At 40.1% G+C, this 13,367-nt stretch overlaps 1 protein-coding gene across 1 annotated transcript in view; it reads right to left on the bottom strand.

The window, feature by feature from the left end:
• Nucleotides 1-13,367, bottom strand: part of LRP1B (LDL receptor related protein 1B) — a 1,639,960-nt gene that overhangs the window by 357,820 nt on the left and 1,268,773 nt on the right. The window contains 3 exon segments of the mRNA XM_030210865.1: nt 1,134-1,322; nt 9,378-9,423; nt 9,425-9,578. Coding sequence (XP_030066725.1) covers nt 1,134-1,322; nt 9,378-9,423; nt 9,425-9,578 — 389 coding nt within the window.

The following is a 13,367-nucleotide window of genomic DNA, read 5'->3' as shown; positions in this document are numbered from 1 at the left end:
CTCGTCCATGCTCTCATTACCTCTCGCCTTGATTACTGCAACTTACTCCTCACCGGCCTCCCACTTAGCCACCTATCCCCTCTTCAATCTGTTCAGAACTCTGCTGCACGTCTTACATTCCGCCAGAACCGATATACTCATATCACCCCTCTCCTCAGGTCACTTCACTGGCTTCCAATCAGATACCGCATTCAGTTCAAGCTTCTCCTTCTTACCTACAAATGCACTCAGTCTGCTGCCCCTCACTACCTCTCTACCCTCATCTCCCCTTACGTTCCCGCCCGAAACCTCCATTCACAGGACAAATCCCTCCTCTCATTTCCCTTCTCCACCACCGCCAACTCTAGGCTCCGCTCATTCTGCCTCGCCTCACCCTATGCTTGGAACAATCTTCCTGAGTCCTTACGCCAAGCCCCCTCCATGCCCATCTTCAAGTCTTTGCTTAAAGCCCACCTCTTCAATGCTGCGTTCAGCACCTAACTCTTACCTCTTAGGAATTCCAGACTGCCCCAATTTGTCTGCCCCTATCGGTCTGACTGTTCACGTGTCCTTTAGATTGTAAGCTCTTTGAGCAGGGATTGTCCTTCTATGTTAAATTGTACAGTGCCGTGTAACCCTAGTAGCGCTTTAGAAATGTTAAGTAGTAGTAGTATTGGTGTTCCCAAAATTGGACATTTTTCTGGCACAATGGAATAAAACAAAAGCAAAAGTCCAGGGCTAAAAGTTAGAGAGTTTGGTCTAGACCTGATTCAATCACAACTAAGTAAAAAAAAGCTGCCTCAGATGCACTGATCACATAACATCTTGCAAATAGCCATTTTCAAAACAAAAAGTTAGATGTTTTTTCTGGTTTGAAAATGGCTATATTCACTACTGGATTTGTGGATGTTTTCTGCAAAATGTCCGTAATTGGATTTAGATGTCTTATAGAAAATACCCCTCTATATCTTTTTTTAAATAGAAACCATGGGAATAAAATCTTAAGTCATTCAAATAAAATATCCTTGTGTGAGTTGAATCACATGGTCAAACTAATGGACTGAACAGACAACAATAAACAAAAAAACCATTAATGAACTCATAAATTAACTATAGTAATATTAGGACATGCATAGATGTACTATAATATTTACCATCAGGCTGCCTATATGAATGATACACCTGGACATCTGTTATGATATGCCATGAATTCAGCAGTGATACTTTGTCTGCTCCAGAGGTTTTATGGGCACGGTTAAGTGATTTGGTTTTCCCATCCGTCCAGTAGATGTAGTCTTCAAACAATGTTACTGCAATTATTCCTGGAATATCTTGATTAGGCACTGTAATAGAAGATAGTAAGATTAATGTGTAATCTTGGAAGACTGCCAGTTAAAATTTCCAATACTCCATTGAATGACAGGTACAACTGCTACATAACTTCTTGTGAATAATTACTGTGACAACCTGTCAAGCTCAGAGGTTTCTTTATTACTAGTTTAAAGAATTCAAGACTGGATTCTCAAACTCTATTTGCTAAGGTTTAGTTGGCCCAACCACTGAGAAGAAAATGAACAAATTACTTTTTAACACATTACTACTTCCACATATCTAAACAAGTGACAGTTAACATTTTTAGGTACTTAAATGCAATTTGATTTATATCAGAATTGAGTTCATATTATCTGTTTCATTTTCTAGAATCAGGAGAGAAATTTATCATTGCTGGTGATAACTTTTGTTATGTAAATAAAGCATGTTTTAAACGCAGAAAAAAGGCTCTTACATAAAAATTGGTGCCAAAAAAAACTACTTAAGCAATATTCTAGAAGTTGCACCTAAAGTTTGGCATGGTTTATAGAATTAACACTTAAGTGGAGAGGTTACGTGTAAATTTAGGAATCACCATTTGCACCAATGAATATGTGGTGCAAATGTCTATGCCTAAACTTACAAGCAGAGCATTGTTATTCTACAATTATGTGTGTAACTGGAAACCGTGCCCCTGATCCATCCCAAAATGCTCATGATCCTCCCATTTCTGCACCCCCTTTTTTTGGGCTGTGCGTAAATTTTACTTGCAGATCTTGCACCTAACTTTATGTGCACAGGTCCCAATTAAATCTAATTAATGCCAATAATTGCTTGTTAAAAAGCCAATTATTGGCACTAATTGGCTCATTATTCTATTAAATAGCGCATGCTAATCAGGGCTGCGCCTAAATTTGCACACACAGTTTTTGGCAACATTTATAGAATCAGGTGCAATATGACTGAAATATCCATATAAGTACTTATACAAAACAAATCTGTACATACTCACACACACATACCACATGCATCCATTCCTGGTGACATGGAGGGGACGGCCCCGGGAAGGGGCGACGCCAACCGTATTATCAAACAAGATGGGCGTCCATCTTTCGTTTCGATAATACGGTCAGGGCCGGCCAAATCTCAACATTTAGGTCAACCTTAGAGATGATCGACCTAAATGTTGAGATCACCAGACTTAGAGATGGCCTGTCTCGGTTTTAGCCGATAATGGAAACTGAGGCCGGCCATCTCAAATCCGGCCAAATCCAAGCCATTTGGTCGTGGGAGGAGCCAGCATTTGTAGTGCACTGGTCCCCCTCACATGCCAGGACACCAACCGGGCACCCTAGGGGGCACTGCAGTGGACTTCATTAATTGCTTCCAGGTACATAGCTCCCTTCCCGTGAGGGGTTCTTAGCCCCCAAAATCCCCACCCAAAACCCACTCCCCACAACTGTACACCACCATAGCCCTTATGGGTGAAGGGGGGCACCTACATGTGGGTACAGTGGGTTTCGGGTGGGTTTTGGAGGGCTCACATTTACCACCACAAGTGTAATAGGTAGGGGGGATGGGCCTGGGTCTGCCTACCTGAAGTGCACTGCACCCACTAAAACTGCTCCAGGGACCTGCATACTGCTGTCATGGAGCTGGGTATGACATTTCAGGCTGGCATAGAGGCTGGCAAAAAAATGTTTTTAATTTTTTTTTAGGATGGGAGGGGGTTGGTGACAACTGGAGGAGTACGGCGAGGTCATCCCTGATTCTCTCCAGTGGTCATCTGATCAGTTTGGACACCTTTTTGAGTCTTGGTCCTGAAAATAAATGGACCAGGTAAAGTCGGCCAAATGCTCGTCAGGGCCAACCTTCTTTTTTCCATTATCGGCCGAGGATGCCCATGTGTTAACCACACCCCCGTTCCGCCTTCGCTACTCCTCCAAGATGCCCCCTTAAACATTTGCTGCTCCTGCAATGGACTGCAGTTGAGGACGGCCAAAATCAGCTTTCGATTATACCGATTTGGCCGCCATTAGGAAAAGGGCGCCCATCTCCCAATTTGTGTCGGAAGATGGGCGTCCTTCTCCTTCAAAAATAAGCAGGACAGGGGCCCTTTTACTAAGCCATGGTAGGCTGTATGTGCATGCAGCGTATGCCCAAATGAGACTACTGCCAGGACAGCAAGCCCCCCCCCCCGGCGGTAATTTCAGATTTGGTATGCCTATAATGCCTGGATTAATTAATTATTAATTTCCTCCCACGCACGCTGTTTCTGGCGGTAATCAGCAGTTGGTGCGTGCCGACCAGTCACCGCACTGTAGCATGTGAGCCTTTACTGCTAGATCAATGAGTGGTGTTAAAGGCTCAGGCCGGTTTTAGACGCTGGTTTCAATTTTACCGCATGCCCTTTCCCATCACATTAAAAAAAACCCTTTTTTCAGACATGGTAAAACCTGGCCCAGCAAGTGCCTAATATATGCAGCTACACTGCCGCAGGCCACTTTTTACCACAGTTTTGTAAAAGGGCTCCATAGTTGGGCAAAGTTGGAGAATAGTTGAGATGTACATGTGTATTTTATAAAACATGTGAGTCTAGACCTGGAGAACAGGCACTAATTTACACCTGTTTTGAAGTAGATGTACTGTAAATGCTACTAGGGCTGGTTCTAGGTACCTATTTTATAAAGGCACATAAACATCTGTGTTGCTATTATAAAATAAAGCTCTCAGCAACAAAGTATGTGGAATGAAATAAAGACCTACTAAGGGGATGAAATACAACCCACTGCTACAAATCTACCCCTGGAGTCTTAGTTTAATAGGATCCTCAGATTGTAAGAGTAATTTTTCCTTCAGACATTAGCACAATACTAAATTCATTACAGGACCAACTTCTTTTTATCTATGTGTTTATCTTGAATATATTTAGGGGTGAATTCTATAAATAGCGCCTAAAAATAGGCGTAAAAAAACCCCAGCTTATAGAATAATGCTTAAGCAAGGTCTCACTTAAATTTAGGCACTGTCATTTGCACCAGTGATAATGTGGAGCAAATGCCCATGCCTAAATTTATGCATGGAGCACCCATATCCTATACAATAAAACTCACCCTCAACGTTCTGAGGACACTGACATCACTGTCAGTTCCTCCGGGCACTTCCTTCCGGTTCAAAGGGTTCATGGTGGTGAAGCCACCGAAATCACTGTGTTGGGGCCCCGCCCTCGCGTCAAACGTGATGATGTCGAGGGCGGAGCAATGGCATCAGTGGCTTCACAACCAACGACTCAGCACATTGAAGGTGGCGTTGCCGTGCGTTGACGAGGTCCGCAACAATGGCGGTCAGTGCCTTCACAAGGGGTGAGCAGGGAGGGAGGGGTTCGGGAGGAAAACCTTGCTAGCGCCCGTTTCATTTGCACCTGAAACGGGCATGTTTTACTAGTTCTATAATAATGCACGTAATTCAAAACCAAACCTCTGATCCATGCTGAAAAGCCCATGATCCTCCTATTTCCTTGCCCCCTTTTTCAGGCTACATTTAAATTTTAGGCATCGATCCCACAACTAAATTTATGAGTGTACGTTCCACTTAATTCTAATTAGTGTGAATAAAAAGTCAATTATTGACACTAATTGGCTCATTATTCTATTAAATTGCGTGCGCAAATTGGGCATGCACCTAAATGTGCATGCACAATTTTTCGTGATTTTTATAGAATCCGGGAGATAATCCATAAAATATTTTGTAAGACATTATCCCCCGGATTCTATATAGCGTGCCTAGAGATCCGCACCAAAATCTGCACAGATTCTATAACAATGGGCATAACTTAACAAGCTAACGAGCACTGATAACAGCACTTAACAAGTAATAATGAGCACTAATTGACACTGATTAGAATTTACATGCACAACTTGCTAAGCGTATTTTGTAACGAAGTGTGCTGAAGTTCTAACAGGTGCAGGCAAAAGGGGACATGGTTACGAGCGGGGAAATGGTGTTTCATAGACATTCTAAAATTTACGAGCGTAGTTATAGAATATAGTGCACTTAAATTTATGGAACTATTGTTAGTAATATGTAATTTATCTTTAAAATCGAAGGAGACATTACACTTATCTGACGATCCTATTAAACTACACTACAGGGATGGATTTGTAGTAGTGGCCTTTAAAAACAGGCATTACATCTTCACATTTATGACACTCCATATAGGCATTTTGTTAGAAAATCAAGCCCAAAATAGTGGCAGAGCAAAGACGGTAAGCAACAGTGACAACTATATAGGGCGAGACAAAAAAAAGTAACCTTCTAGAGTTTTTTGCTGTTTTATCAGCAATTGATTTGCATTTCAATATGAAATTTTGCAGCTTTCTTTGTTGTTACCTTCTACATTTATATGCTGAGTGGGATGATGGTCTTTAAACACAGTGAACTTACAAACATTTTAGTGTGATCAACCAGCGATTTTTGTGTGTTCAAAAAGGTTTGCACTGTAAAACTACCATTATTTGGTAAAAAAAATTACCAGCTTACTGGTAATGACATCACAGTGATGTAGACTTTTGTGTGGGGATCAATGTTGAGGCGTATTACAAATTTCACCCAAAACTGCAAACAATCGCTGAACTCAAGGAAGCACTGCAGATGATCTGGGACAGCCTGCCAAAGGGTCCGATCGAAAAGACCGTTAAGAACTTCCCAAAGTGACTAAAGGCCTATATTAAAGTTTGAGGCGGACACTTTGAGCATTCACAGCGACTATGAAATTCTGACACATTGTTAACATAGCTTAAGGTAATAAAATGTTGTTTAATAGTAATAAATAAGTATGAAGACTAAATAAGTATGTAAAATTTCTCATTGTAATTCAAAGTAGTTACTGAGAAAACAGTAAAAATAATTCTAGGAGGTTACTTTTTTTTGGTACATCTTGGCTCTCATCTGGGTATTTGCCCCTGGAAAAGAGTTTCAGTAATCAATCACCAGCTAGGACAATACATAGTCGGTAGAAAAAATGACAACAACTTTGAAAAGATCAAAGAGTTGTTCTCTTTTTTTCATAATTTGATATGTTTTCATTATTGTGATTGGTGAATATGATTCCACAAACCCTCCCCCAAGAAAATACTCAAATTACAGTACATGTTTATGATAGCAGTTGCTGATTGCAATCATATTGCCAATTTCTAACACAGAGGCCCTTTTAGTAAGCAGCTTATTATTATTATTATTATTATTATTATTATTATCATTTCTGTATAATGGACTTGGGGATGGTGGAACAGTGCTGATGATTAATTTTACTGATTTTTATTTTGTATATATTATTGGAAACTGCCTAGTTATTAAGCAGGATATAAGTTTTAAAAAATAATATTAGCATTGGCGTGTGGTCATAAAAAATAAGTATGGGAGCGTTTACGACCTCCTATTTAGGTGGCACAAAGAGCTCCAGCATTAGTATACAATAATGTTAGCACACTAGATGGTTAGTGCATCCATGCCCATTCTCTTCTCTTGACATGTCTGTCCTTCTTTTCTCCCCCCCCCAAAAAAAAAAAAAAAAAAATATCACATGCTTATCACCTGCAGATAGTAAAACTAATGCGGAACACTTTAGCATGTTCTATGTCAGGCCATTTTTGACACATTAGGCACACATTAGTGCTTAACGCAGTTTGTTCAAAAGGCCCCATAATATGCAAATGAAAAATGTAGAGCTATGAACTGTTTGAACTATAATTACTGAGGCGCACTAGCCTTTTTAGCGTATGCTAAATGCTAGAGATGTCCATATATTTCTTTGGGTGTCTCTAGTGTTTAGCATGTGATAATCATTAGTGTGCACTAAAAATGTTAGGGCACCTTTGTAAAAGACCCCCTGAATACATTTGAGAAAACTGTATTATAATGTTCTTTATAAAAACTGAACTGAAAATAGGGCTAAATTTAATTTTTACTTGTTTTCTAACTACAAACTGAAGAGAAATTTTTTTCTAACTTTCTGATTGTTTCTGACTGAAATTCACTTAGGGCCCTGTTTACTATAGGCGCACTAGCGTTTTTTAAACAAGCGTTAACTATATATGCGCATTAACCATGTATGCGCCTACAATATCCCTATAGACGCCTACATGGTTAGCATGCACGCTAATTGTAGGCACATTGAAAATGCTAACGCACCTTAGTAAACAGGGCCCTTAATTGTTTGACTAACATTGTTTTTCAATTTTGCTAGTAATTCACCATATTTCTGGAATCCCAGTCAATAAGGAAAAATGACCAGATGACCACTGGAGAGAATTGGGGATGACCTCCACTTATTCCCCCTGTGGTCACTAACCCACTCCCACCCTCAAAATACATCTTTCAAAGTATGTTGTGCCAGCCTCTATGCCACTCAGATGTCATACTCACCTCCATCACAGCAGTATGCAGGTCCCTGGAGCAGTTTTCGTGGGTGCAGTGCACTTCAGGCAGGCGGACCCAAGCCCATCCCCCCTACCTGTTACGGCTGTGGAGGAAACAGCGAGCCCTCCAAAACCCACCACAAACCCACTGTACCCACATCAAGGTGCCCCCTTCAACCATAAGGGCTATGGTAGTGGTGTACAGTTGGGGGTAGTGGGTTTTGGGGGGTTTGGGAGGCTCAGCACACAAGGTAAGGGAGCTATGTACCTGGGAGCAATTTATGAAGTCCGCTACAGTGCTCCCTAGGGTGCCCGGTTGCTGTCCTGACATATCAGGGGAACCAGTGCACTACAAATGCTGGCTCCTCCCACAACTAAATGGCTTGCACTTGGTCGTTTCTGAGTTGGACGTCCTTAGTTTCGATTATCGCTGAAAATCAGAAACGACCAAGTCTAGGGACAACCAGCTCTATGGATGACCAAATTTCAGGATTTGGGCATCCCTGACCGTATTATCAAAACGAAAGATGGGCGTCCATCTTGTTTCGAAAATACGAGTTTCCCCGCCCCTGGATGGGGACATTTTGCATGGACGTCCTCATCAAAACTTGGACGTCCCTTTTGATTATGCCCCTCCACGTCTAAGTAGCATGTATGCAGCATTAATTCAGTCTCTACAGGACCCATTTTGCCATATGCTTCATCAGGAGACCTTGCTGCTGACGACTCTCACTGAGTTTCAAAAAATGGCAGCCACTGTGCTTAAATGCCTGGGAGAGCATTGATGATCTATTGTGACATTTTGGTCCAGCTTTAACATCAATAGGGACAACAATGTCTTATATTTTTAACTTTTCTTGAGTATGGACTTTTGCATGTTAAGCTTTCCAGTATATTTGTTTCAACTGAGAAGATAATTATTGGGAAAAGGGAATATTGATATTTGATACTCACCGATCATCAGAATTAATTAGATTACCAGATATGTGTTGAGTGTGATACATTATTTATATGTTATGTAATTTCTAAAAAAAATTGTAAAGATATATGGATGGTTTAGTTTATCCTATATTGAGAAGATTGTTAATTGATGACATTTGATGAGTATTTAGCTCATAGTGCTGGCTTTGTTTAAAATAACTAAGGGGGGGTGTCTTTTATGAGTTATCTGCAGCAGGTCCCATTTATTCCTATGGGCCCTGCTGCAGAGTAACTCAAGGTACTCTTTAGTAAAAGACCCCCTAAGGGACATGATTACCAAAGCATGCTAAGTAGTTAGCATGGGTTTTAATGTGTGGAAACCATTATCTATCACTCACTTAAACAGACATCATGCTAAATTGTGATTCACTTGATGTGCAGTAAGGAATATTTCGTGCAGCAGCCACAAGGGACCTGCTGGACTGCTCCCAACAGTCTTCTGCACTTAACACACATTGAGGGGGACCTTTTACTAAAGGTTAGCTTGAGTTATCTGAGTAGGTCCCATTTTATTCGTATGGGCCCTACTGCAGATAACTCGAGCTAATCTTTAGTAAAAGACCCCTTGTTTGCTTGTTAAAGTACAGTAAGTGAAAAAACAAACCTTACTTTAGTAAACAGGCCCCTAAGAAAAATATCTGAAACTCATTCAGCCATGAAAGCAAAAATAAAGCAAGGTTTAAAACTTACCTTTATGTCTATTAGTTCCATCCATATCAGAAAATTCAATATGGTGTTTCATCTGCCCAATAGATTCTTTTCATGATATAATCTATTGTAAGAGCCACTGGTCTAGAAATCATTGCTTCTATTACATTACTTTGATTGGTGCCATCCATACCAACACGGCCAATATAAGGAGACTCACAGCAGTCAATCCAATACAAATACCTGCAAAAGGATCAATATATATTTTGTCTGCAGAAATAACAGTTTTAAACATGACTGCACTTAAGCTTTTGAAATATTTTCAATTTGGTAATTTTTTATATTATTTAGAAAGGCATCAAAGTGTATGTATATCATAACATTGTTCTTTTCCTTATTTATTTTCCCTAACATGTTACTTATTCATCCTAGATTTGTAAAATTCTATAGCATCTTCCATTTTGACAGAAACAGAAGGATTTAATATTTCAATCTGATCTATTCAGACCTTAGAGACCATAATCTCATGAATATAGGTTATTTCTGTTTTATAAGAGGACTATAGGATATAAGTACCTCTATAGCATTATTGAGGTATGTAAGAGCAAGAAGGCAGCAGGAGCTGGGGCAGAAGTTTATATCAGGATTCCACAATGTAGAGACAGCTAGGAAAGGGAAAGAAGGGAAAGGAGTTTGACAGGACTCAGTCCTTCACTTATATATAAGGTCACCAACAACTTCACCTAGTAAAATTTAATCAAGAGAAAGTGATTGTATTGTAGATCAGGAAAGGGAAATGAAAACAGACCAATACTTTAGAAACTAGAGATAAAATTGGAGAAAACATCATGAACATCTATTAAGAGTTGTCTAAAGATAAACTTCCCAATATTCAAAACTATTTAGCCATCTAGGAATGATTCCTGGCCGGTTAAACAGTGTTTAAGTGCCTAATCATAGACATTCAGTGTGAGATAACCGGTTATATCCCACTGAATATTTTGGTTAGTGGCGAGCCGCTAACCAGCTATATCATGCAGCATATTCTTTATTTTTATTGAATTTGCTATACCACCTAAACTGATACATAGAGCTAAGTAGTTTACATTAAAAATAATAAATATAAGAGGACGAGAAAAGAACTCCAATAAAAGATAGGAAAGAGGGGAGCAGACAACACTTAGACAACATTAGAACAAAAAACAAAGACAAGAGAAAAAACAATAGGGGAAGTATAAACTAAAGGGGAAGAAAAATGGAAAGGAAAAAAGGGCATCAAAACTCTGTCATCACCCCACCATCACAGTCCAAAAGCCTGCTTAAACTAGATGTTGATTGCAGTTTTAAATTTGGGAAGGGAAAGCTGACTACAAATATCTAAGAAGATTATTCCAAGAAGCAGGGGCCTACAAAACGTGAAAGCACTATGACATGTTTGAACATACTTGGCAGCTTTAGGGCCTGGGAGTACCATACAATGGTCATTTATTGAATGTAGCAAATGCATAGGAGAATAAGGGATAGTAAGTGAAGAGAGATAGGGTGGGGAACCCATTCTGAAAGCCCTGAATGCCAGAAGAAGTATTTCATATTGAATTTGGTAGGAGATGAGAAGTCAATGAAGCTTCTAAAAAAGTGGTGACACTGAATCATATTTACTGGCATGAAAATGAGATGAACAATAGTGTTCTGTAAGGTCCTGAAGCTTTTTCAAGAAAAAACATTGGTAATCCTGCAGAGATAATATTGCAATAATCAATTTTTGTAATCAGTAAAGATAGGACTAGGGATTAAAAGAATCATGATCCAAAAATTTCCTAACACAATGTAGTTGTTCCAGTACAAAAAATCCTGACTGGAGTAAAGAAGAAACATGGGGAGCAAAGGAAAGTTGGAAGATTAGGCTTACTCCTAGGTAGCAAAATGATTGTACCTTTGTTATAGAAGTTCCCAAAAGAGAAAGAATTGCAACTGAGCCAAGAGGATGTCTGGCAATCCAGCAAGCAACTATTTTTTTAGGACTGAGAACCATTTTTTGTGACAAAAACCAATGAGCTAATGCACTGAGGCAAGATTGAAGTGAGGAAATATTAGAAGTAACAGAGTCTGCATAGAACAAGAGAAGGATGTCATCAGCATATATATAAGTAGAAGTAGAAATTGAGAAACTCTGAATGAGTAGCTAATGGACTAAGAACAGCAAGGGTGAGATTAGAAACAGGATGATAATTAGTAAGATTAGCTGGATCAAGGGTAGGTTGTTTTAAAATGAGACATACAATGGCTTTTTCACAAAGAATAGGAATCTCACTAGTAAAGAGACTGAGATTATGTACAAGTAGAATTAAAGGGAGAAGACCCAGGGTAGGAAAGGAAAGCCAGGAGGAAGGTAATGGATCTAACTCACAAGCGGAAGGCTTCAGATGTTTGACTAATTAAGTGATAGAAGATAAATTAAGTGGTTCAAATGAATCCCACCTGGCTGAAGCTGTGAACATGGTTGACTGAAAAAAGGGTAATTAGGAAAGTTGAAGAGGACATAAAGAATCCTACAAGGTGATAAATTTTGGAAACAAAAAAATTGAGCCAACATATCTGCAAATGGTTGCAATAAAGATTCTGAAGAATGAGGCATAGAGGTAAGAGACCTATAAATACTAAACAGTTCTTTGGAAGAATAAGGAGCCTTCAAAATATGATCACGGCAATACAGTGATTTACTTTGTTCAAGTGAAAATTGAATTCTTGGTGACAATGATGACAGGATTTAGCTACCTAAGTTCCAAATGGTGGAACTCAATACCAAAAACTATAAGAAGCATCACAAATCTCCTCCAGTTCAGAAAAGAAATGAAAATCTCTCTCTTTAAAAAATTCTACAACTAATCACAAAGATATTGTGCCGTCCTTCAAACCTACCTCCGGAAAATTATACAAATAAATATCACCAAAACTCAACATAAAATGACCCACTACCTATTCCTCTTCAAATCTATTTCTTCAGTAACTCTAAGAATACTATCAGGCTCATTTTCGAAAGAGATGTACGTCCATCTTCCAACATAAATCGGAACATGGACGTCCATCTCCCAGAGACGTCCAAATCGGTATAATCAAAACCCAATTTTGGACATCTCTAACTGAAGTCCGTCGCAAGGACGTCCAAATTTCAAGGGGGCATGTCGGAGGTGTGGTGAATGCGGGACTTGGACGTGCCTAACACTTGCACGCCTTTGATCCATAATCAAAAACAGCAGGGCCGTCCTAAGTAAAACTTGGATGTTTTCACCTGGACGTGTTTTTTTTATCGAATAAGGCACAAAAAAGTGCCCAAAATGACCAGATGACCACCGGAGGGAATCGGGGATAACCTCCTGTTACTCCCCCAATGGTCACTAACCCCCTCCCACCCTCAAAAAACACCTTTAAAATATGTTGTGCCAGCCTCTATGCCAGCCTCAGATGTCATACTCAGATGACAGCGCATGCAGGTCCCTGGAGCAGTTTTGGTGGGTACTGTAGTGCACTTCAGACAGGCAGACCCAGGCCCATACCCCCACCTACCTGTTACATTTGTGGAGGAAACAGCGAGCCCTCCAAAACCCACCACAAACCCACTGTACCCACATCTAGGTGCCCCCTTCACCTGTAAGGTCTATGGTAGTGGTGCACAATTGGGGGTAGTGGGTTTTGGGGGGATTTGGGGGGGGGGGGCTCAGCACACACAGTAAGTGAGCTATGTACCTGGGAGCAATTTATGAAGTCCACTGCAGTGCCCCCTAGGGTGCCCAATTGGTGTCCTGGCATGTCAGGAGGACCAGTGCACTACAAATGTTGGCTCCTCCCACGTCCAAATGGCTTGCATTTGGATGTTTTAGACATGGACGTCTTTGGTTTCGAAAATTGTCAAAAGTCAAAGACATCCATGTATAAGGACATCCAAATCCAAGGACATCCTTGGTATTTTCGAAATGAAAAATGGACGTCCATCTTTTTTTGAAAATACGGTTTTCCCCGCCCTCAGATTTGGAC

This window comes from Microcaecilia unicolor, chromosome 7, assembly GCF_901765095.1.
Source record: "Microcaecilia unicolor chromosome 7, aMicUni1.1, whole genome shotgun sequence".
NCBI lineage: Eukaryota > Metazoa > Chordata > Amphibia > Gymnophiona > Siphonopidae > Microcaecilia > Microcaecilia unicolor.
Note: the sequence above shows the minus strand (reverse complement) of the source record. Positions and strands in the feature narration are given on the sequence as shown.